The sequence below is a fragment of the Dipodomys spectabilis genome, unplaced genomic scaffold (assembly GCF_019054845.1).
Source record: "Dipodomys spectabilis isolate Male_0828 unplaced genomic scaffold, ASM1905484v1 ptg000096l, whole genome shotgun sequence".
Taxonomy (NCBI): Eukaryota; Metazoa; Chordata; class Mammalia; order Rodentia; family Heteromyidae; genus Dipodomys; species Dipodomys spectabilis.
Window position 1 is genome coordinate 10488664 of NW_024870773.1, and position 23971 is coordinate 10512634.

The 23971-nt window shown below is 42.2% G+C and overlaps 1 protein-coding gene across 1 annotated transcript in view; it reads left to right on the forward strand.

Moving 5' to 3' along the window:
* Positions 1 to 13739: 13739 nt before the first annotated feature.
* Pip4k2a (phosphatidylinositol-5-phosphate 4-kinase type 2 alpha) overlaps positions 13740 to 23971 on the forward strand; it is a 156091-nt gene continuing 145859 nt past the window's right edge. The window contains exon 1 of the mRNA XM_042686003.1: positions 13740 to 14026. Within this exon, the coding sequence (XP_042541937.1) occupies positions 13886 to 14026 (141 nt within the window). The 5' untranslated portion in view covers positions 13740 to 13885. The remainder of the gene's footprint in view (positions 14027 to 23971) is intronic.

Below are 23971 nucleotides of genomic sequence, written 5' to 3' on the forward strand. Positions count from 1 at the left end.
TTCATGTGTCTATTGGCCATCCTTCTTTCTTCTTCAGAGAAGTTTCTCTTCAAGTCTTTAGCCCACTTATTTATTGGGCAGTTGTTTCTTTGAAGATTTGTTGTTGGGGGATTTAATTTTTTGAGTTCCAAGTATATTTTAGATATGAGACCCTTGTCCGTTGTATGGCTAGTGAAGATCTTCTCCCAATCTGTGGGCTTTCTATTGATCTTGCTAGCTATGTCCTTTGCCATGCAGAAGCTCTGCAACTTCATGCAATCCCATTTGTCCAACCTTTCTTTGATTTGTTGTGTTTCCGGGTCTCTATTCAGAAAATTTCGGCCGGAGCCAAGGAGACCTAGGGTTTCTCCTATTCCATCCTGTAATGTTTTCAGAGTGTCTGCTTTGACTTCGAGGTCGTTGATCCATTTGGAGTTGATTCTGGTGCAGGGTGATATATAAGGATCTAGCTTTAGTTTTCTACAAGTAGTTAACCAATTTTTCCAGCACCATTTACTAAAGAGGCTGTCTTTGTTCCATTCTATTGTTTTAGCTCCCTTATCGAAGATTAGATGGCTATAGGTCTGTGCGTTCATTTCTGGATTTTCAATTCTATTCCATTGGTCCTGAGGTAATAGCAAAATATTTCTAAGTAGCAGTGTGGCTCAGTTGGTAGAGAGCCAGCCTTGAACAAAAAAAACCAAATGAGAGTGGGAAGCCCTGAGTTGAAGCCCCAGTACTAGTGCACACGTGCACACACACGCACACACACACACACACACACACACACACACACACACACACACACACCAGGAGCTGGTGGCTCAGCTATCCAGGAGGCGGAGATCAGAGAATTGTCTGTGGTTCAAGGCCAGCCTGAGCAAGAAAGTCTGTGAGACTCTTAGCTCCAATTAACCACTAGAAAATCAGAAGTGGCACTGTGGCTCAAAGTGGTAGAGTACTAGCCTTGAGCAAAAGAGTTCAAAGACAGCACCAGGCCTCAAGTTGAAGCCCTATAACCGACAAAAACAAAACAAAACAAAAAAGGTTTTGTTTATTAGATTTGGCAATATTTCAAAAGACTCCTAACAAGAGTTAGCAAGGGTCTGCAAAAATAAACATTTTCATGCACTGTCAAAACACGTATTTCATAACCAAATTATTTCACTTCTAGGTACTTATCTTAGAGAAATCTAGTATATCTGAATAAAAAGACGTATTAAAACAGTACTTTGAAACTTTATTTTTTTTAATGGTAAAAAACCTGGAAGCAGGTGTAAATGCTTTGTCCTCTGCTCAGAAGACATCTGCATGTCTCCTAGGGTATCCAACCCTTTCTATCTCATTTAGAAATGACATGGTAGAGCTGTCCATTACAATAGCTCCAACCTGGCCAATCACAGCATCTCATTTTTCTAGATACAACGATAATGACAAGATGATGTACCTGATCCCAAGCCAAGACAGCCAATCTTACATCTCTATCTATATACCACAGTAGTTGGTAAGCTAGGGCCTCTCAGTGGCCATCTTGTCTTCACATGTCTGGGATGTACCACACACACACACACACACACACACACACACAAGCAGATGGAGAGCTGAAAATATTGATCTTGGGAGCAATCATCCAGCCTGCATATATATTCAGCTAGGCCTGACTTCCACCCCACTAAGCCAGTTAACATTCCCAATTCACTAAAACCCTAGCCACAAAGGAAATGCAAATCAAACAGTGAGATTCCATCTCACTCCAGACAAAATGGCCAACATCAAGAGAACAAACAACAAATGCTGGAGAAGATATACAAGTCTTTTACACAGCTGGTGGAAATGTAAAGTAGTTCAGGCACTATGGAAATCAGCATGGAGGTTCCTCAAAAAGCTAAAAATAGAATTACCATATGGTCCTGCTATGCCATTCTTGGGCACATACCAAAAGGAAAGTAAATCAACATAAAATAAAGAGAACTGTGCTAGGTGCCAACAACCAATGATTATATAAAGAAACTGTGGTACATATATACAATCAAATATTATTCAGCCCTAAAGAAGAATGACATTTTATCACTTGCAAAAACAAAAACAAAAACAAAAAACAAAAAAGAATGGAACTGGAGACTATCATTTTAAAAAATGTTCAGAAAGGTTATAGTTCAGAATTCAGGTACTGAGTGCATTTCTTTTTGAACAGTGTCACCTCTTCCCTCATTTTCTCCCAGTTTTTACCCTCCCAGAGACTATCATATTAAACAAGATAAGCCAAGTTCAAAATAAGACAAATGTTGCCTGTTTCTGCTCACATATGAAATTTGGACCTATAAGATATTTATAAAAGGCAGATTAATAAAGGGGCGACCAATGGGTAGGGGAAGGGGAAAAGAAGAGGATAACAGGGAGGGTAAATATGGTAAAAACAATATATATGTAGCACAATGAAAACCACCAAAAACTTTTAAAAAAAAGATGGCAAAAGGGGGTTAACATAGAGGGGGTGAATTTGATCAAAGTATATTATATGCATGTTTTAAGTACCATGATGAAACACCTTTGTACAATTTATACTAATATTTAGGAAAAAAATAGTTTAAAGCAAATGTCTAGGGCTGAGGGATATATCTGAATGATGAAGTGCTCTCCATTAGTATGCATGAGCCCTTAGGTTCCATCCCCAGCACCTCAAAAACAATATGTCTAAACTTTGCTACTGAAAGAAATACTAACCCAATCTGTTGGACATCAGAGGACAACTTTCATAAATCACACCTGGAGAACAGGAGCGGCAGGCATTTACCTATAGTGACTCGATCTGTTATTATTGTAGGCTTCATAGGTCATATGGTCTATATCACAACTATGTGCAATGCTGCAATGCTCTGAAAGCATAATAACTGAATGAGTGTGGCCAGTTCTCATGAATCTTGCTTTACAAAACCAGGTAGTAAGCCAGATTTGGCTGCCCCTGATATACCATAGACCCATGAGGCAGTTAAGAAATGATGTCATCCTATAGATGCTGATGCAGTGGAGTAATATGTGGGTTTTTCTTTTGTTTTTAGTGGCACAGGTGTTTGAATTCAGGGCCTTGTGCTTCCTAGGCAAGCACTCAACCACTTGAGCCATACTCACAGCCCTGAAATAATAGTTGGATGCATGCATCCATAGCTTTTCATTCTCTGTATGCTCTTCTAAGCTTTCTTCATTCTTATAGGCAGCTTGGAATTCTCTTCCCATAGGGACTTGAATGGCCACAAGCCATTATTGTAATCTCTCCTTCTCAGAGAGGCTGTGCCTGCCATGCTATCTAAACTTCTTTCTTCTCTGTTCCTTATTGTTAAATGCATGGTCCTCTCTGGGAGACAAGGTGGCTGAGGGGGAAGGGAGGCTTGAAGGGGAACTAGAGTTGGGCTGAGAAGTTTCTAGTGTTAGTTTTGAGGAGAAGAGACCATGTTGGAACAGAGGTCATCTCAGTAGACCGCAGAGATGGACATGCCAACAGTCCATCAGTGGTCAACATACCAAAGCTATTATCTACATTTTCTATCACTCCTAACAGAAAGAGAGGATTGAGTTTCCCTGAGAACTCCATTAATGGAGGTTAAGGAAAACACAGGAAATGTGTTTAGTCTAGAAGAACCTCAATCAAATCTTCTACTCTTCAGCTGGCAGCTGAGCTAAGTATTTAATAAAGTATAGGGTGGATGAACGAAATTACATGTTTTATACCCATGACATTTGTGACCATGAGATTAGAACTTGTTACTCCAATGTGGAAAGGTCTCCAAGGCGCAGGGTTAAATAGAAAGGAAGTATTACTCATGGAACAGTATGTATAGTATGGATGCAAAAAACAAATGCATAATCATGCCCATACATATATATGCATAGAAACAACCTTGGAAGACCCATTCAGAGTCTAAGCCAAGGGCAAGGGAGTGGAAGGGACAGAGGAGAGGCCAGAGCTTGGGAAGTAGGGATGGAGCAGAGGGAGAGGAACTTTCCCTTATTAGTCTATGTACTTCTGTACCATTTGCACTTTTCAGAGGCATGTGTTTTAATTTTGTGTAAATACAATGAAATAAACAGATGCTGTTAAGCTGCATGAATATTTTTCCCCCTCAAGCACAGTCATTTCAGGATCTCCTTATTTGGTTCTGACTGCTCCACTTTCTCTGGCCTCCCCTCCCGACAGATGATAAAGTGGCTCTTCCTTCCTCTCTTCATGTGTGTGCCCCATGAGCAACACCCCCCGCCAGTCTTGCAGTATTTTTTAACACCATATAGCATTAAAATGGCTGTTCTTGAAATTATCTTTCCATCAAACAACGAGCCCTTCGAAAGCAGGAAATATGTCTTTACCATCATTGTGTTCAGAATCTTCTAGGATTGCCATATACCTGGGCTGAATAAATGATGCAAAAACAAGAATAAACCCATGTCTGTCTTCAGCTAGTCCCTGAGTTCCATTTTACCAAGTTTTAAAATACCAAAACTGACTGATGACCTACTTAAAATTTGATTTTAAAAGCTAAAACAGAAAAAGACCTCCATGAATAAAGAAAAAAATACACTAGATTCTTCCATTGAAAGCTAGTTTTGACATCTAGTAACTCTCCAGGGAAGAACCATACTGTATTTGAGATGAAAACACCAAGGACATGAATATTATGAATAATCAACAGTCCCATATCTTTAAAATTCAGACCTAGAATTTTATGTAACAATGATTTCATCTATAGCTTCCTTTTAGTACAGCACTTGAACATCAGCTGATACTAAAAATATGTTAGGGAATTAAAAGGTAGAAGATTGTTTGGAGTCTATAAAACCTATAAAGTCCAGCTCTACTTCTCCTGATATTTTTTTTAAGACTTGAGAAAGTGACCAGGGCAAGTCTGAAAGAGGGATATCAGATTATTAATTTAAAGTAGCCAGCATTTCTGTTCAGCACAGGGGCCAGGTCCTGACTTCAAGCCCCACTAAATAAATAAATGAATAAATAAAGAGTCGGGCACTGGTGGCTCACACCTGTAATCCTAATTAGGAGGCTGAGATCTGAGATTGTGGTTCAAAGCCAGTCCCAGCAGGAAAGTCTATGAGACTCTTCTCTCCAATTAACCACCTAAAAAACTAGAAGTGGAGCTGTGACTCAAAGTGGGTTGAGTGCTAGCCTTTTGCATAAAAGCTCAGGAACAGTGCCCAGACTTTGACTTCAAGCCCCCCAACCAACAAATAAAAATATAAATAAATAAATAAAGTGGCCAGCATTTCACGCTGGATACCCAAATCTAAGACAATGAGAATTTTGAGATCATTTTAGAAGGTGAAAGGGAAGTTCCCACAGAGTTGTATTCTCTGACCAAAGACAAAGCTCATAAGATATCCAGATTAGGGAGGAACTCAGATAGGTTTGGGTGTCATGACAGTGCACTCTCCAGCAGAAGGTCTAGGGGAAGTTTCTGCTTCTGCTTCTGCAGAAGGCTACTACAATGCATTTCAGGAACTGAGAGCAATAGGAGGAAGTAGAAACAGCCTGGGTAGCAGTCAGAGTCTCTCTGGCATTCCTGTTTCCTCTTACCTACTTCAATTCTTCTTTCTGAGTTGATGGTCACCAGGAACTGCATGAGGCTAACAAACTTAGGCCATTGGTACTACTGTAAAACAAAGGCCTTGGTCTCTACACTATTGCTTTCTATCTTCCTTCTGGTCCTCAAAGGCAGCCAGAACCATAAAGACCAGCCCATCTCTGACTTGTATTCAGGAACATAAAATTGAGATTATTTTCCTTATGTTGATCTCAAGATACCTTTCTTGGATGTATTCCAAATTTACACAATCAGTTATTTCTCCAGATACTCTTTAGTGTAGCATCAGTGTTTGAGGTGTAATGTCTTTCAGAATTTACAGTATCTCCATTAAAACAGACTCTAGGTGAGATTTCATGTCAGGAGACTTTTCATCATGAGCAGTAAGCTTGGATATCGGGCTGGCCCTTGCTGCCAGGCAGGCTAAAAGCTTGAAGAAGGACTAACATGATTGCATTTTTGCTACCCCTAACCATATTAAATCATGACCAAACCAGTGTTGGTGGTGCATGCCTACTTACTCAGAAGGCTGAGATCTGAGAATCAGGGTTCAAGGCTATTCTGGGCAAGAAAGTCCATGAGGCTCTTAGGTTCATAGAGCCACCAAAAAGCCAGAAATGGAGCTGAGTTTAAGTGCTAGAGAGCCTACTTTGTGAGAAAAAGCTAAGGAACCATGCTCAGGCCCCAAGTTTAAGCTTTAGTGCTGGTGTGTACACACACACAAATGACCAAAATCCTATAGACAAATTTGCCTTCTCTTTTGTGCCAAGACTTTCCTCTAAGTTGCCATCATGTTTTCCCCGATTCATACTTTTTTTTCCCCTTGTCTCTCTACTTTGACTTTTAGGCCTCTTCAACTTATCCTTCACACAGGAGCCACTGAGATCATTTTATAAATAAATTTTCAGCTTCCCAAGAGCTCCTGTTGCACTTGGAATAAAATTCAGATTCCTTGCCACGCTGTCGGCGGCCTGACCCTAAATGCATCTATCAGGTCCTGGCAGGAGTGTTCATGATGGATGGTCCCTCTGTCCAGCTAGTCTTCACTTACTCTTTACATGCTGACTCCTTTTCTATCAGTCTTCACATAAGTCTTCCTTGAGTGGTTGATCCTGAACATTCTATTTTCTTCCACTATTTCCAGAATCTTTATCACAATTTAGTTCCATGATTGTATAGAATAATTGTTTTCTCAGAGCAAAAACTCCAGGAGAGCGTGTGCGCGGTACCTAGCATATTGTCTATATAACTATGAAAAGCACAAGTACATTTTGCTGAAAGGTCAGTGTATTATGAGAGCGGAAAGTACCAACCAGCTTAACAATATCCAGGCTTAATTCCTGCCACAGTCATGATGAACTTGAGCGAATTGATGGGCATGCTGAAGGCATTCCTCTGTTCCTGGTAGGTTCCCGGCAGTTTCCACAAAGCTAGGATCTCCTTGTTCCTGCTTCTTAGACATCATGGACTTTTCCCTTTGTCAGGACAAAAGGCTCAGACTAAAATCTAGTTCTCTGGTCTTCTCATTCTCTGCTGGATTCTGGTATGAAGGTGTACAAATTTGTATGGACATTATTGGCCAACAGAGAATAGCACTTCCTGTCTTAGTCTGTTTCTTGGTACTGTAACAAAATAATACAAATCACTTATAAAGAAAAGACATCTATTTGACTCATGGTGCGAAGTCCAGGATCATGGTGCATACATTTGCTCAGCATCTTATGAAGAATAAGCTACAACCAAACATGATGAAGGGTTTCACATGAGACAGTCTGTAGAAAAGCTACTAAAAAAATTTTTTTGGGGGGGTGCTGGTCCTTGGGCTTGGAGTCAGGGTTTGGGCACTGTCCCTAAGATTTTTTTTTTTTTTTTTGCTCAAGGCTAGTGCTCTACCATTTGAGCCATAACTTCATTTCCAGACTCTTGATGGTTAATTAGAGATAAGAGTCTCATACATTTTCCTGCCAGGGCTAGTTTTGAACCTTGATTCTCAGATCTCAGTCTCCTGAGTGGCTAAGATTACAGGCATGAGCCACCAGTGCCCTGCTGAAAGGCCACTTTCATTACAAAGACTCTCCATGACCACTCTATTCTGTTAACAGATTGATCTGCTCATGAGAGCAGAGGTCCCCAAAGGCTTGATGTATCAAGTGCTATTCACATGTAACTTGGGGGCTAAGTTTTCACACAGGAAATTTGGGAGGCACATGTAAACTATAGCACCTCCTTTATTTTCAGGGCATTTTAAAAAACGACCATAAGTTGCTTGGTGTTTTAATATTTGGGAGCTATACTTCATTAGTTGAAACATATTTAAATATAGCACTTTTGCTTTCAAATACATTAGCAAAGATCATTATTTTGCCTAGCAAAGCCAAGCCTTGAATTCAAGTTCTTGAAAAGAAATTTTTCATTATTTTGCCCATAGAATTTTTAGTTATGGTCAATGTTTAATTTTTGATAGACTTTTTTGAATTTCTTTTATCAATCACTACACACACATGTACAGTAAGAAAAGCTTACCCACAAATTACTTGTATGGGTAATATTTTAGAAATCTTAACCTAAATTTAAAACATTTAACATACTATTCTTTGTAGTTAGCCTATTAAGTGTTTATGATCTTTGTCAATCTTGCAGAGCTCTTTTGGAGAAAAACATTTTATTCCAATTTCAAACCCTTTTTAGGTACCAAGAAAACAATGCTGATTCATTGTAGTCATGAACTTCCTTTTCATTAAGACTCTTGGAAAGCTCAGCGAAGATTCTCCTCCCTCCTGCATATAGGAAAGTGACCTGTTCACTACAGATTACATTCAGCATTGCCTCAACCATACAATAACTATAATAAATAGCAAAAAAGAAACTGGGAAGTCTGCACTACAGATAATGGTTTTATAATTCAATGATATTATTATGTGACTTAATTTAGTCAGGAAAGATGGCTACAATGAAAAATTATCATAAGAAATGACACATGCCTGTTATGAAATCTGGAAAATGCAGAAATACATGGGGAAAACCTATAATCCAACTGTACTCCCAACAATGCAGTAAACATTGGTATTTATCTTCTTTCAGTGTTTTTACATGTATATGTATACATAGATGTCAAAACCATGCTAAACACATACAACTAACACCTATTTTTCACTCAGATTAATATTGATTATTAATAATAATGATTAATGATTATGCTCCCATATTTCTTCTTCTTTTCTGTCTCTATCTCTCTCTCAGTCTCTTTCTTTCTGTTTCTGTTTCTTTGTCCCCCCCACCCTGTGTCTCTGTCTCTGTATCTCTGTGTCTCTGTCACTGTCTCTTTCTGTGTCTCTGTCTCTCTCCCTCTCTCTCTCTCTGATCCTGGAAATTGAAATTCAGGGCCTTTCTTTTTGAGCCATGTACACTCCCCCCCGCCATTTTTGTTGGATGCATTGTATTCTTCCACTGTATTGTCCCATTGTATTCCTCTAGTCTACTGGGGTTCACCTAAGATCTTAAAGTTGGAAAGTTCTGTTTCCATTTATAAAGGTACACATGATAAAAACAACAACAATGCACTAGAGATTGACTCCTGCCCTCTACACAGCTATCTCTCTTCCAGAGGAAGAGCTACAGTCTTCTGCTCTGCATGGAGAACATGATTTGCCCTCACACCAGCCCCTCTTGACTGCATTTTCTCTGAGTACAATCTTTTCACATCATGCCAATCAATTTGGCACAAACTAAACTGGTAGATTCCTGGAACTGTTGATTCTGTCCAGGAAGTCCCCACCAGTTATAGAAGCCAGAAGAATCGCCATCAATTTTTAAATTGGAGTGGAAAACCCCAACCAGCTGATGCCAAACCCCAGCAAGCCCAGGATAGCACAGCAAGACCCTGGGGACTCTGAGAGAGTAAGCTCTGCAGCCTCACATCAGAACCTCCTCAAGAGTGACTCATGGGTCACAACTGCAACTTTGAAGGCCACTTATTACATTTGGATCCCACTCATTGTCTTTTAGCTAAGTTGGACAGTATATGTAATTGAATCATGGAGCTCAAAAAATAATGATAATTGTGAATGGCAAGGCTCTGGATGTCACCACCAGACTTGAATGAACTCATCCCACATCTTGCTCTGATTTCTACACAAAGCAATGAAAACACAAAGCCTCCCAAACATTAATGCTCACACAGGGAAGCTGCTAATTTCCTCTATCGGTGAAGAAACCTGATTGGAATTACTCAATGGAAAAAGTATTGGTTGATGGAAAGGGTAGGTCGTACAATTAAAAAAATTAGAGCATCTATCCTATTTCAGTGTAATTCAGGGTATAATTTGTTGTGGTGGTGTTGCTGGGAGATTATTTGTTTATGTGCTGGCCCTGGGGCTTGGACTCGGGGCCTCACATCCTTGCTTGGCTTTTAGGCTTTCTTGGGCTCTACCTCTTGAGCCACAACTCCACTTTGCAATGTTTTGCTGGTTCGTTGGAGGTAAAAGTCTCATGAATTTTCCTGCCTAGACTGAGTAGCGAGGATTTTACCAACGTGAGCCGCTGGTGCCCAGCTAAACTTTCCTCCTTTCTTCTGGTAAACGTGGCCCCAGGAGAACTGCTAACAGCTGTGGCTGCACTGAGAATCTGGGTGAAGAACTCAGAACAGTTCTAGTGCAAAGGTGGGTGGCTGTTTGGAAGGCAGAGAGACAAGGGGGAGCAGCTTTCTCTGGAGCATAACTCCAAGAAAGCGCTACCACCTTGCTTTTCCTTCTCTAGTCATGGATCTCTTCAAGAACTTTGGTGAATGCGGATGCTCTGGCTCCCCCAATCACCGACAATGTACACAACTTGAATTAGATGTTAAGCCCTCAAACAAGTAGGACACAGCCATAGTTTCATGATGGTGCCTTTCCTAAAAGAAAACAGTGATGGAATTAGTACTTGTTAATTGCCTATAGTCCTAGTTGTACTAGTAAGTAGTAATACTCATTGCTGAATTCAAGTTGTATTTAGAGCCACACTTTAAACATGATGTCTAACTCAAATTTCCCAATGATATATTTATCAGTGGAACATTTCATAAATACTTCCTGATTATGAAAATTTTACTTGTAAGGTATATTGAGGGAGAAGAAAATTAGTTTTACATTCCTTCACTAAAAGTTTGCTCAGAGAACTCTGGGAAAGGGAGTACATGGCGTGACTCAAAAAAAAGAGGGTTCAGCCTAGACCTTGCCCTTAGAGTTTCATGAGCCAGAGGTATATAGCTCAGTGCTAGAGCACTTGCTTAACATTTATGAGCCACACACTTGTCTCCCAAGTCAGGAAATCCCTGATATTTCTCTACAACTCAGTTGTCTGTCTAAGGTACTTTCTAAGGTGATTTTTCTGATTTGAAAACTACTACATTTCACACACCTTCTACAGAGTTCAAGCATAACATGAAATGTTACCTGCAAAATAATTTAATGTTATGTCTGTGCTACTATGCTAAACGTCACTCAAAATAAGTTACCTCCTAAAAATGTCTTTTAACTTGGGTGCCAGTAGATCACACCTGCAATCCTAACTACTCAAGAGGGTGAAACCTGAGGATTGTGGTTCAAAGCCAGTCTGGGCAGAAAAGTCTGTGAGACTTTTATGTCCAATTAAGCATCAAAGAAGCTAGAAGTGGAGCTGTGGCTCAAGTGGTAGAGTGCTAGCTTTGAGTAACAAAGCTCAGTGACAGCACCCTGGCCCTGAGTTCAAGCTCCTGGACCAACACACACACACACACACACACACACACACACACACACACACACACACAATAAATGTTTTAAAAGCTGAGTCTCCTCCTGAGCATCTACAGTTATCACTTCTATTTCCATCTTCATTACTGTGCCCATCTGCTTCTCATGAGGATAACATTGGCTTCTGTTTTCATCTTCAGTTTGCCTCTCTCTTGGGTGAGACCCGACAATGCCCTTTTCCTGTGAGCTCCTTCAGCACTTTATCATCACAGAATTCAGATTTTTTTCCCCAGCATTTGCAGCAAGTTCATTGTCTTGCATTATTAATATACAATTAAGTGTCATAAAGCTATTAGGGAGTAAAAAAAGTGCTACAGAAGTACTGAAGTGGATGGATTTATTTCATTTAGGATGATCAGGAAAGCAAGAGGGAAGATAATTTTGGGCAAAGGGCAGGATAGGGTAAGGGTTTTGTGTGATGTAGTGATGAATAGGGAAAATCAATGATAATGTTGGGCTTTCAAGCCTAGATCAATGAAAATTGGTTAAATAAACAGACTTCTGGTTTAACAGTGATATGATTGCCATGTATAATCTGAGCGGGACACAAAAGATGTTGATATTTTTATTAAAAGGTGCCTGTGGACAAATAATGTAGACAAGCCAGGCAGTTCTCTGAGGTCAGTGGAAAGTTTATGGGTTAGACATAAGTACCCTACATTCTCATATTCTCTCTCTCTCTCTCTCTCTCTCTCTCTCTCACACACACACACACACACACACACATCCCTCTCCTGGTACTAGGGCTTAAACCCACTGTCTCATGTTTCCTCTCTGCTTGCTTGCTCAAGACTGGCACTATACCACTGGAGACATGCTGCCAGTCCAGCTTTTTGCTGGTTAATAGAGACTTTCTGTCCTAGGTGGCTTCTAATTTGAACCCCCATGATCTCAGCCTCCTGAATAATTAGGATTACAGGCATGGGCTACTACCAACTGGCTATCTCATGTGGTCATTACTGTTGACTTTGATTGTAACAAGTCTAGAGTAATTCCTAAAGTACTTTTCAGGGACTATAAATTATTATACCTATGAACCCAAAGAAGCTGAGGCTCAAGCTTAATGATTTGATCAACTCAACAGGAGAGCTTTAGGTCAAGCTCATGTTTTTTTCACTACAAATTTAGGCCTTCTTCTTCTTCTTCCCCTCCACCCCCTCCCTCCCCCCCCAGGGCTGAGGACCAAACCCAGGGCCTTGCATGCGCCAGGCAGGCGCCCTTCCGCTGGGCTAAACCCCCAGCCCCTAGGCCTTCTTCTTATTCTTCTAATTGCTAACATTTCTCAGTCATGGGGCCTGGGTGCTGTCCCTGAGTTCTTTTGCTCAAGACTACCAATTTGAGCCACTGGGCCACTTGGAGTTTTCAGGTGGTTCATCGGAGATAAGAGTCTCACGACTTTCCTGTTAGGGCTGGCTTTGAACTGCTATTCTCAGGTCTCAGCCTCCTGAGTAGCTAGGATTACAGGCGTGAGCCACCAGCTCCTGGCTTCTTATTTATTCCATAGCATGAAGCAAGCTGGAAAGAGCAAACGGACATTGAGATAAGCCATGTGTTTAAAGGGGGAAGAGGAGGAAGTGAGCCAATGTCATCCTTTGCTTCCCTGATAGAACCACATAGGTTGTAGGAGATATTTGGAACGTTCACTTTGAGGTGGACCTGGCATTCCCAGAAGGCACAAAGCTAAATTTAATTGCACATTGGTAGATTTTCCGTGTTACAAGGTGAGGAGTGCACGCGGGAACAGAAAAGGGACACAGGGATGGATTCGAAGAAGGTATAAGTTGTGGCACGACCCACCTGGACAAACCCAGGTTCTCTCAGTGAGGAATCCAGGGGTGAGCTGGGACGTCTTTCCCCTCGGTGTCAGGAAAGCCCAGATCTCCTGGCTCTTGGCATTTGTAAGTGGGGTTCCCCTGGTCTTTTCCCATGCATCTGGGAGCTCCCCTCTTTTGACCTCTCTCCTCTCTCCATCCTTTCTTCTCTCCGGCCAGCGGAAAGGGATGCTCGCCGCCGCCGGAGCGATCGCGCTCCCAGTCCGGCGCGCCCACCCCGTGGCCCGCCTTGCCTGGCAGGGAGAGGCCGCTTGGAGCTGGGCGGTGCGCCAGGAGCGGCCCGGGGCGGGGGAGACGCGGGGACCCGAGCCCGAGGGCGCAGCCTAACGGTCCCGCGCCCCGCCCGGTGGCGCCGCCGCTGCTTCCCGTCCGCCCCCTGCGTCATGACGCCGGCGCCCCAACGCGGAAGCCGCTGGCGGCGCGCCTGGTCCAGCCGCGGGCTGAGCGAGGAGCCGCGGGGCTGGAACGCGGAGAGCCGGGCCGGGCGCGAGCCGAGCGCGAGCCGAGCGCAGCCTCCAGCCCCAGCCGGACGGATCGGGCGGAGCGAGCGCAGCGGGGCCGAGCGCGCGGGCGGCGGCGGCGGGCGGAGCGGAGCGGGGCACGGTGCGCCCAGGCTGCTGCCGGGGAGGGGATGCGGCTGCTTCCCCCGGCCGGTGTGTAGGGAGGGCGGGTCCCGGGCCTCGGGAGCGCGGCGGTGGAGGGCACGGAGGCGGCGGCCATGGCGACCCCTGGGAACCTGGGGTCTGTCCTAGCGAGCAAGACCAAGACCAAGAAGAAGCACTTCGTAGCGCAGAAAGTGAAGCTGTTTCGGGCCAGCGACCCGCTGCTCAGCGTCCTGATGTGGGGGGTCAACCACTCGGTAAGGGCTCGGCTGCGGCGCGCGGTCCCCTTCCTCCTCCTCCACCGCCTCTTCATCTTCCTCTCCTTCCTCTTGGTCTTCTTTGCTCCCCTCCTCTGGCTGCAGCTGTTGCGGCGCGGGGAGCCAAAAGGGCTGGCTCGGCGGGTCCCGGGCCCTCCGCGGTTGCCCGCCCGCCGCGGTACCCTTCAAGCCCGACGATGTGCGCCCCTCACCCCTCCGGGCCACCCGGGGCCACTTGCACCCCCTTTGGAACGGAGAGCCGGGTGCGGATGAGGGGGTTCCCTTTGCATCTGAGCACTGAGATCGGGGCCCGTGGCGTCCTCCACCCGTCCACGGTGCTCGCCCGGGGAAGTGGGAAGTTTGTGTGTGGGGCGCGGCGCCGTCCTCAGCTGTCAGTCCTCCTAGCGAGGGGCTGTTTGGGGGTCGCCTCTAGACGATCGCCTCACCTCTGTGGGGGTGGGGGAAAGGTGGACTTCCCCGAGTCCTCAGTCCCAGGGTAGGGGTACCTGTCCCCGGCTGGGAGGACAGAGGTAAGGCTACTGGACAGCCCTCAGCTTTAGCGCTAAGGTTCCCCCCCCTCCCCATTTCTTCCTTCCTTTAAAGGCAATATTGTCGGATATAGAAGGGGTTTGGGGCCCAAAGAAGCCGATGTAAATATGGCAGTGGTGTTGAGTATCTTGTCTGCGCCTCTCCCGCATCGCCCAGCTGCGGTGCGGGGCTGAAGAGCGCTTGGCGGGGAGTCTTCCTTCTCCACACCTCCTCCTCCCCCTCCTTCCTCGGGGAGCCGGGCCGAAGTCGTCCACTGCAGTTGGGCGGCTGGGGCGGGCACGGGCTGGAGGGGGTCCCGGCGGGAATGTGGTCCGGAGTTGGTTGCATCGGTTCTGGGGGTTGTTTGGAAGGCTAGGCAGGGGAGGATGCTTTGGAAAGGTTAACTCCACGCACCGCCAGGAGTGATGGAGGATGCGCCGCTGCGGGCTATGCGGACTGCGGTGCGAGGGGCTGAAATAGCCTCTTGCTGGTACAGCAAACTCCTGCAGCGTTCATCTCATTTAGATAGGGTAGAGAAACCTGAGCCGAGCTGTTGGCTGAGCCAGGAAAGTTTCAATGAGCTTAGGGAAGGTTGACCTTACCCACTGCAGTGGGTTCACATCGGACAAAGACTGTAAGCCTGCGTTCCTTGCTTCTAATTTTTTTTGGGGGGGCCTGGGGGAGTGTATCATTTTCTACACTTTGGAAATTTGTTTGAAAACCATGTTGCCACCCCTCCCCCCCAACTCTCAGAGTTGGGAAAAGGGTGAAACGATGGATAGCAGAGTTTGCTAGAGTGGGTTTGCATAGAGTGACATTAAAAATAAGAGCTGATAAATGATTGTTTTCTGTCAGTTTAATGTCCGGAGTTCGTTTACCTTCCTGACACTTTGTTTAGCTATTAGGAATGAGCACAATTAAAATAGCTCAAGTGATTGTATTCTACCCTAGAATGAAATGAATTTTTTTCCTTACATAATCAGTCTAATTAAAATATCTAATTTTGTTGTGTGCTTGTGTTGTTTAAGTTGCTAGTTGCAAGTACTAGAAAAAGTACTAGTACTAGAAAAAGATCTTATGATAAAAGCAGGACTCCTGCGTTGTCCATATTCGTGAATCTTTTATCTCCATCTCCTTTGGTGTTCTGTTTAGGTCGTGAGTGTTTGTGTCTTGGAGTTTAAGAAAGTAATGTCAACAACATGTTGCTGGAAAAGAAAAAAAAACCACAACAACCTTGCTTTCAGAAAATTAGTGTGAGTTCCAGTTTACTTTAGAAAATTCTTATAATTGAACTGTGCTTTGCTGTAGCAGTTTATGTTGCTACCGTATATTTGAGTTGCTACTTTTCTTATCTTTCTTTTTTTTCCCCATTTTTTTGCCCAGTCCTTAATTCAGGGTTTACTTTCTTGCTCATGGCTGGTGCTCTGCCACTTGAGTTTCCAGTCTTATTTTCTACTGGTTAATCAGAGATTGTCTTTATTTCACCATGCTGGCTTTGAACGTAGATCCTCTGGATGTCAGCCTCCTGATTTTCTAGGATTACAATCATGAGTCCATCAGTACTGGGCTGCTACATTTGTGTTTTTGAGTTTCTTTGTAATTGAAAATATTTGAAACTACTTAAGGCTTATTAAAAAAACGTACATTTAGTGTTACTTTCTTTCCCTAGTAAGAAAAGTTAACAGTTCTAAGTAGCAGCAGCTAGAGGTGTGAAATTTCCATGGTGTATAAGGTAAATGTGTTGTTTGCTCAGCAGATGGGACACATACAGTGCCAGTCACTGTGAGAAAGAAGATTGCTAAACTGCTCTCATATTTTTGTCCAGGTATCTTTATTTCCAGGCTCTGGTTTGATCAGGAAAGTTCTATTTCACCGACTTCATTTTCAAGATGTATAAAATTTTGATCTATTATTATGATTATTGTTATTGAAGGAAGGTAGAGGTATATATGAAGATGGAATCCAAGCACGTGGATACCACGTATTTCTACTTGGCTTTATTTTAGGAAGCAACATCTGGTAACAAGCAGATGTTCTATTGTGACCTTCTGTATGCCACACTTTATAGTATAATGTGAGAATAAATATGTCTGCAGTATTAAGAATGAGTAAGCATATGAATGGAGACATTTGGGGGAGCAGAGCAGAGAAGGTAATTCTAATCAATCTATTCCCTACTATTGTCATCAGGATTAATGGGGAAAGACTCTGTGAGCACATGGGCATCTTTTCCATGCTATGGTTAAAAAGCTCGAGGGGTCTGTGCTCTAATTCTTTCTTTAATGCTAGCTACTCACTTTGGAATATGAGCCAGGTTTTGCACCCATGTTTATATGTGTGAAGTGAGGTTGTTGAACTGGATGATTTCCAAGTTTTGAGTTTTTTTTTTTAACTTCAGGATTCAATTGTTTTTCCAGTTTACTGGATGCTGGCATTATATTAAAAGCCATAAAAATAAACAGTGGGGTATAATATATGTTTCATTGCTATTATAACCTCCCAAGTACAGCAATATTCAATGAATTTTCAAAGCCTTGACAAGAAGAGAAGGAAATCTAGAGTTTGCCAGATTGATTGTAGCTGAACTGCATTGTAGTCTATTAAGTCAAAGTATATTTGATTGAGATGTAAAAACTTGCAATTAAGGTAAAAATGTTCAAGTCCATTGTTAGTGGTAATGAAAGTCTGGATTCCGGCAATGTTCAAAGTGGAGAATAAGCCTGCCTTTGTGTGGTTGATTTGATATCTCACTGCTTTCTAACTTAAAATACCCATCAGTGAATGGATCCGCGCCAATTTTTATTTTAAGTATTTTAAGCAGGGAATATAATTGAACACATAAAGGAGGAGATGACTTAAGAAGGCAGTTTTATCTTGTTATGTTTGGAATTAAACTAAAAATGATCAGGCAGTTAGCTTCTTAAAATGATATCTTAATAGTGTAGGGAACATATTGAATGATATGAGCCAGGACTTGTTTTAAATACTTATTCTATTAGATCCTTGTACACTGTGAAGTGTGAGCTGGTTGGAAATTAGCATTTAAAACTCTGTTTAAATGTCCAAAGGAAGACATTTCATTTTCTGTATAGAGAAATTATAAGGGGCATACATCTTGTTTAAAGTAAACAGTATTTTTTATTTTTATTTTTGGTCATGGGGCTTGAACTCTGGGTTTGGGCGCTGTCCCTCAGCTCTTCAGCTCAAGTCGAGCGCTCTACCACTTGAGCTACAGCTCCACTTCCGGTTTTCTAGTGGTTTATTGGAGATAAGAGTTTCACGGACTTTTCTGCCCGGGCTGGCTTTGAACCGAGATCCTCAGATCTCAGCCTCCTGAGAGCTAGGATTACAGGCCTGAGCCAATGGTGCCCAGCTAAAGTAAACAGTATTTAAGATGGGTGCTAGTTGCTCAGTAAACAGTATTTAAGACGGGTGCTAGTAGCTCAGTAAACAGTATTTAAGACGGGTGCTAGTAGCTCGTGCCAGTAATCCTAGCTAATCAGGAGGCTGAGAACTGAGTCAGCCTGGGAAGGAAAGTCTGTCAGTCTCTTACCTCCAATTAACCACCAAAAAGCCAGAAGTAGAGCTGTGGCTCAAATGGTAGAGCACTAGCCTTGAGCACAAAAGTTCAGAGGCAGGGCCCAAGCCCTGAGTTCAAGCCCCAAGATTGGCACAAACAAGCAAAGAAACACAAAAGCAAATAGTACTTAGAAATAGCCAAGTGATTAATGCTAGACTTTTTTAGTATCAAGCTATACAATTCAAAAAGGCTTCAGCCAAAAAAAAAAAAGTGTCTGTTAGGAGGATTTAAGAATGGAAGGGAAGATGGGTAGGAGGACTTAAGAATGGAAGGGAAGATGGGTAACCAAACCATAGGGACTCCTCGTTCATTTTTACTTTGTTTTTCTTTGTAGCTGACTGGTTTTCTGCACAGGACAGGGAACTTAATGGTTCTAAACTTCACATTTTGCCATTTCTCTTCCCCTGAAAGACTTTCTGTCTCCAACTCAGTTATAAAAATGCCGTAGAAGGTTTATGAACGGTCTGACTTTGGTCACTTGAAGGCTTTGTTGGTAACATGGCAGATCCCCAAGGGCAGAGGCCCCCAAAGAAAAGCAAGGGCCTGGGCTGGCAGTGTCAGTTATCTCCCCAATAATAGAACTGGTGATGTTTGGTCATGGGGCTTGAACTCAGGGCCTGGGCGCTGTCCCTCAGCTCTTTTGCTCAAGGCTAGTGCTCTGCCACTTTAGGGTTTTTGAGTGGTTAATTGGAGATAAGAGTCTCACAGGGACTTTTCTGCTTGGACTGGCTTCAGAACGGTGATCCTCAGTTCTCAGCCTCCTCACCAGCTAGGATTATGAGTATGAGCCACTGGCGCAGCAGATGTTTATCTTTTATAGTGTCTGTGGGTCCTGACTGTGGAGATCTGTGAGGGCCTGCCTGACAACAGTGTGGATTGACCAGTGGGCATTTTTGTGAGCACAGCATCTGAAGCTTGTATTGTATTCTCAGCAAGGATGGCCATTTGAAATAGCTAAATATTGAATTGAGAAAATGGATTTCTTTTAGATTCATTATATTATATTGAAGCCCTGAAATATTTAGGCCCTGAAAGAAGATACAAGAAGGAAAACAATGAAAATTAAAAATAATGTGCATGATATACAATTATATATGTGTGAATTATATGAAATTATATATGAATATCACAATGAGGTAATTAAAATAAGTAGCTAGATATTAAATGAAATTCTTGGCTAGTAGTCATGATCATGTTTCCTCATACTAAGTGTTTTACTTTTTGGAGTAAAGAAGCATGCCAAGCAAACATACAAAACGTTTATTATGAAGAGATACTTCCTTAATAACAAGGCTCCTTAAAACATGGGATTATACCCTGAGAACAGAATATATTTTCTTTTCCGTTTATCAAACATCTGAGTATGAACTTTAGTATTCAGAAGGCAGCCCAAGGCAGGATGATCTGCTGTGCCTTTAGAAAGATTGTTCACACGAATTGTCATAAACCAGCAAAATCCGTGTTAAGTTGATAGAAAATGCAATCGACCAGAGTAATTAATTCTGCCAGCATATACTTGTAAAACCAAATTTGAAATAGACAGGATTGGTATAGTCTGGCAGGATGGTTTGTGGTCAGACAGATTAGGTTCAAATGCTGCCTTCAGTATTTATGGGTTCTTTGAGCAGGTGATTTAGGCACTGGAGTCTCAGTTTATACTTAAAATGGAGATAATGATGATTACCTGCCAGAGTTATTTTGAGGGTCAAATGAGATAGTGTATTTAAAGCCTAGTACTGTAATTGGCATCTAATAAGGCTTCAGTAAATGATGCCTAAATATGTTAAAGTTCAAATGCAGTTAGCCCAGGAGCATATTAGTATATTAGCATGTTAGCATATTAGTGCTTGTTCAAACTTAATATGTATATAAATTACTAGGGGACTCTGTGTGTGTGTGTGTGTGTGTGTGTGTGTGTGCGCGTGTGTGCGCGCACGCGCGTACACACACACATATACACACACATGGGTGGGCATGTGCACCAGTCCTGAGGCTTGAATTCAGAGTCTGGGCTCCATCCCTTAGCTTTTTTCCTCAAGGCTGGTGATCTACCACTTGAGCCACAGATCCACTTCTTTGTGTGTGTGTGTGTGTGTGTGTGTGTGTGTGACTAATTGGAGAAAAATCTCATAGATTTTCTTGCCCAAACTGACTTCAAACTGTGATCTCAGATCTCTGCTTCCAGAGTAGCTAGGGTTACAGATACCAGGGTAATAGGCATGAGTTAATACCACATGGGTACTAATAGACTATTAAATTGCAAACCTGATTCAGCACTGCATTTCACCTTTTTTTTAGGCACTGACGAGCCACTAGTCATGGGCTGCACTTTGAGAGGCAGGCCAGCAGAAAGGACAGCTTTAAGAGGAGAAATGTTCAGAATTTGTCCCTTGACTTTATGTTAGTAGTCCTTGGATGATGCATGGTGACTTCATATTGTGATTATTAAAAGTAGGAGAAGGAATTGTGTGTTGCAGAGGACTGTAATTGTTATTTTGATTTAAGAAGTGTTGACTTGCAGGTGGATGGTGAGGGGACCATCCAGTTGCTTTATGCTATGGGATGCTGTAAAGGTGGGATTGGAGCCCAGGAACCAGGTTATGATTGGAACAGAGAATGGAGTTTGTAATATAGATCTTTGAGGGAGGAGTTGGTTGGAGCTGGGGGGGTGGGGGGAGCAAGGCTTTTGGCTTTGAGAAGGCAGAGGAAGAAGAAACAGGAAGCCAGAGGAAACAAGAACTTGACATTGATGGGTACACTTCTTTTTTTGAGAGCAGTTAATTCAGACGTGTGCATAAAAGTTAAAAGATTTAAGAAGTGAATGAGTGAAGTAGAAGCAGGTTCTCTTTATAGAAACTTTGAGAAGAAAGTGAAAGATGTCATTTAGGAGAATCTAAATATTTTTCTTGATTCCATCTCTTCTTTATCTTTTCTCCTCTCAACTTATTCTAACTAGGTTTATTTTCCTCTTTCCTATACCTCCCAGTTGAGGGGGGGGGGGGGAATCTATCTACTTTTATCCATGTTTCTTTTTTTTTACTTGTACCAGAGAGCCTTATGGAGGTCACATGAAGCCTAGGAATCCATTCTCAGAATAATGCTTTCAAACTAATGAATAAAAAATATAGAGGATATATCTCATCAAGTTCATAGGTGCCTTGGATTATATCCCTGGACCATTGGGGGTGGGGCAGTTGTAGAACCCAGTTAAGACCCTGCATAAGAATTAAATGTGGGTGGTGGGAGGTATAAAACGGCTGGGCTCACAGAGCTTACAATATTGTATATTCAGAAACACACTCTACCCATGAGCCATGCTGTCTGGGCCTTCATAGTTTCTTTCAGGGCTTTTATTTACTATTTTTTTGCTTACTTTATTGGAGGAATGGATTATTAGCTATTAATACAGGGGAAAACAAAAACCTGAAACACAATTTTTCCTTTACAAAAAAACATGTAGCTGAGGCTTAATGGAAAATCTCCTCATAGAGTATTGAGAGTTTCAAAGTAGTAACTTGCTATGTTAGATTCTTGTTTTGTTGCTGGGACAGACACCTTAGAGAAACAGTTTGAAAGGAGGAAAGGTTTATTTAGGCTCAGGGTTTCTGAGGTTTCAGTCTAAGGTTGACTGGCTCTGTTGCTTTGCACTTAGGGAAAAATAGCATGCTGTGGTGATGAAGCACCTGGCAGAAGCTGGTTCATCCCTTGGTGGACAGGAAGAAGAGAGGAGGAATAGGAAGGGGCCAAGACCAAGTATTCACTTAAGAACAAGGAACAATGTGGCCCACTTTTTCCTAGTACACTCACCTTCCACAGTTCCACCACCTCCCGATAGTCTGTTCACAATTTGAATCCATCAGTAGATTAAGCTATTGATTAGTTCTGGGCCCTCATTAGTAGCTTCCAGGGTGACTCAGTCCAACCAACTTGACAATCAAGCTTAATCATAAAAAAAAAACCATTAACCCTCATTCAAAAAACCCATTAACCCTCATTCTTATGTAAAGATAAGCCTGTAGGTTCTGATCATAGCTTTTCACTTTAGTAGTTTGTAAGACTTGGGCTCCAGAGCCATTATTTACTGACTGACCATATAACTTGAACAGGTTGTTTAGCCTTTTGGCTACTTATTTATAAAAGGATATAAAAATAGTACCAACTACAAAGATTTGTTATGTGGATTAAATGCATCAGGACAGATGTGCCTCAACTTACAATAAGGTTATGTTCTGATAAACCCACAATAAATTAAAAATATCCTAAGTTCATCTAATACACATAGCCTACACATCAGCTTAGGCCAGCTTACCTTAAATGTATGTTTTTTTGTTTTTTATTGTGAAGATACTGTACAGAGGGGTTAAAATTACATGAGCAAGGTAATGAGTACATTTCTTATCTACCTTTGTTTCCCCTTCCCATCCCTTCCCATCTCTCCCCCCCCCCTCCCCAAGCCCCCAGCACCAAAGTTGTAAAGTTCCTTTTTCGACATACCGGCTTGTACATCTCATTGTTGCAATGGGTCCACCTGTATCCCTTTTTAAACAATTTGTTTTTTCCCTTCCCCTCCACAGATTATACCAACATCAAATACAGTGAAAACAGGGGTTATACCGTGGGAGAGGGACATAAAAAGCAACAAAGAAATCATCTTATAAATATGTTAGAAAAAATAGCAAGAAAGTAAAAAATTTAAGTCCTTACGGGTTCATTTTGCCTAACATTAACTTAACTGACCGTTTCTGCTTGACTCAGACATATACTAGATATTGCAAATAAGGGACCTATGTTTCTTTGGGCCTGGCTTACTTCACTTAATATAATTTTTTCCAAGCCTTTCCATTTCCTAACAAATGGGGCAATGTCATTCTTTCTGATGGAGGCATAGAATTCCACTGTGTATATATACCACATTTTCTTGATCCACTCATCTACTGAGGGGCATCTGAGTTGATTCCATATCTTAGCTATGGTAAATAATGCTGCAATAAACATAGTTGTGCTGGTAGCTTTAGTATGGTCTTGTTTGTGAACATTTGGGTAAATGCCCAAAAGTGAGATTGCTGGGTCATAGGGGAACTCTATGTGGAGTCTTTTGAGGAACCTCCATACTGCTTTCCAAAGTGGTTGAACAAGTTTACACTCCCACCAACAATGAAGTAAGGTTCCCTTTTGTCCACATCCCCTCCAGCATTTGTTGTTATTAGAGTTCTTGATTATAGCCATTCTAACTGGGGTGAGGCAGTATCTCAATGTTGTTTTGATTTGCATTTCTTTTATTGCTAGAGAGGTTGAGCATTTTTTCATGTTTCTATTGGCCATCCTTCTTTCCTCTTCAGAGAAGTTTCTCTTTAAGTCTTTAGCCCGCTTACTTATTGGGCAGTTGTTTCTTTGAGGATTTGTTTTTGGGGGATTTAATTTTTTGAGTTCCAAGTATATTTTAGATATGAGACCCTTGTCCATTGTATGGCTAATGAAGATCTTCTCTCAGCCCATGGGCTTTCTATTGATCTTGCTAGCTATATCCTTTGCTGGGCAGAATCTCTGCAATTTCATGCAATCCCATTTGTCCAACCTTTCTTTGATTTGTTGTGTGTCTGGGTCTCTATTAAGAAAATTTAGGCCTGTGCCAAAGAGACCTAGGGTTTCTCCTATTCCTTCCTGTAATGTTTTCAGGGTGTCTGCTTTGACTCCAAGGTCTTTGATCCATTGTAGTTGATTCTGGTGCAGGGTGATATATAAGGCTCTAGCTTTAGTTTTCCAATTTTGCCAACACCATTTACTGAAGAGGCTGTCTTTCTTCCATTCTATTTTTTTAGCTTCCTTATCGAAAATTA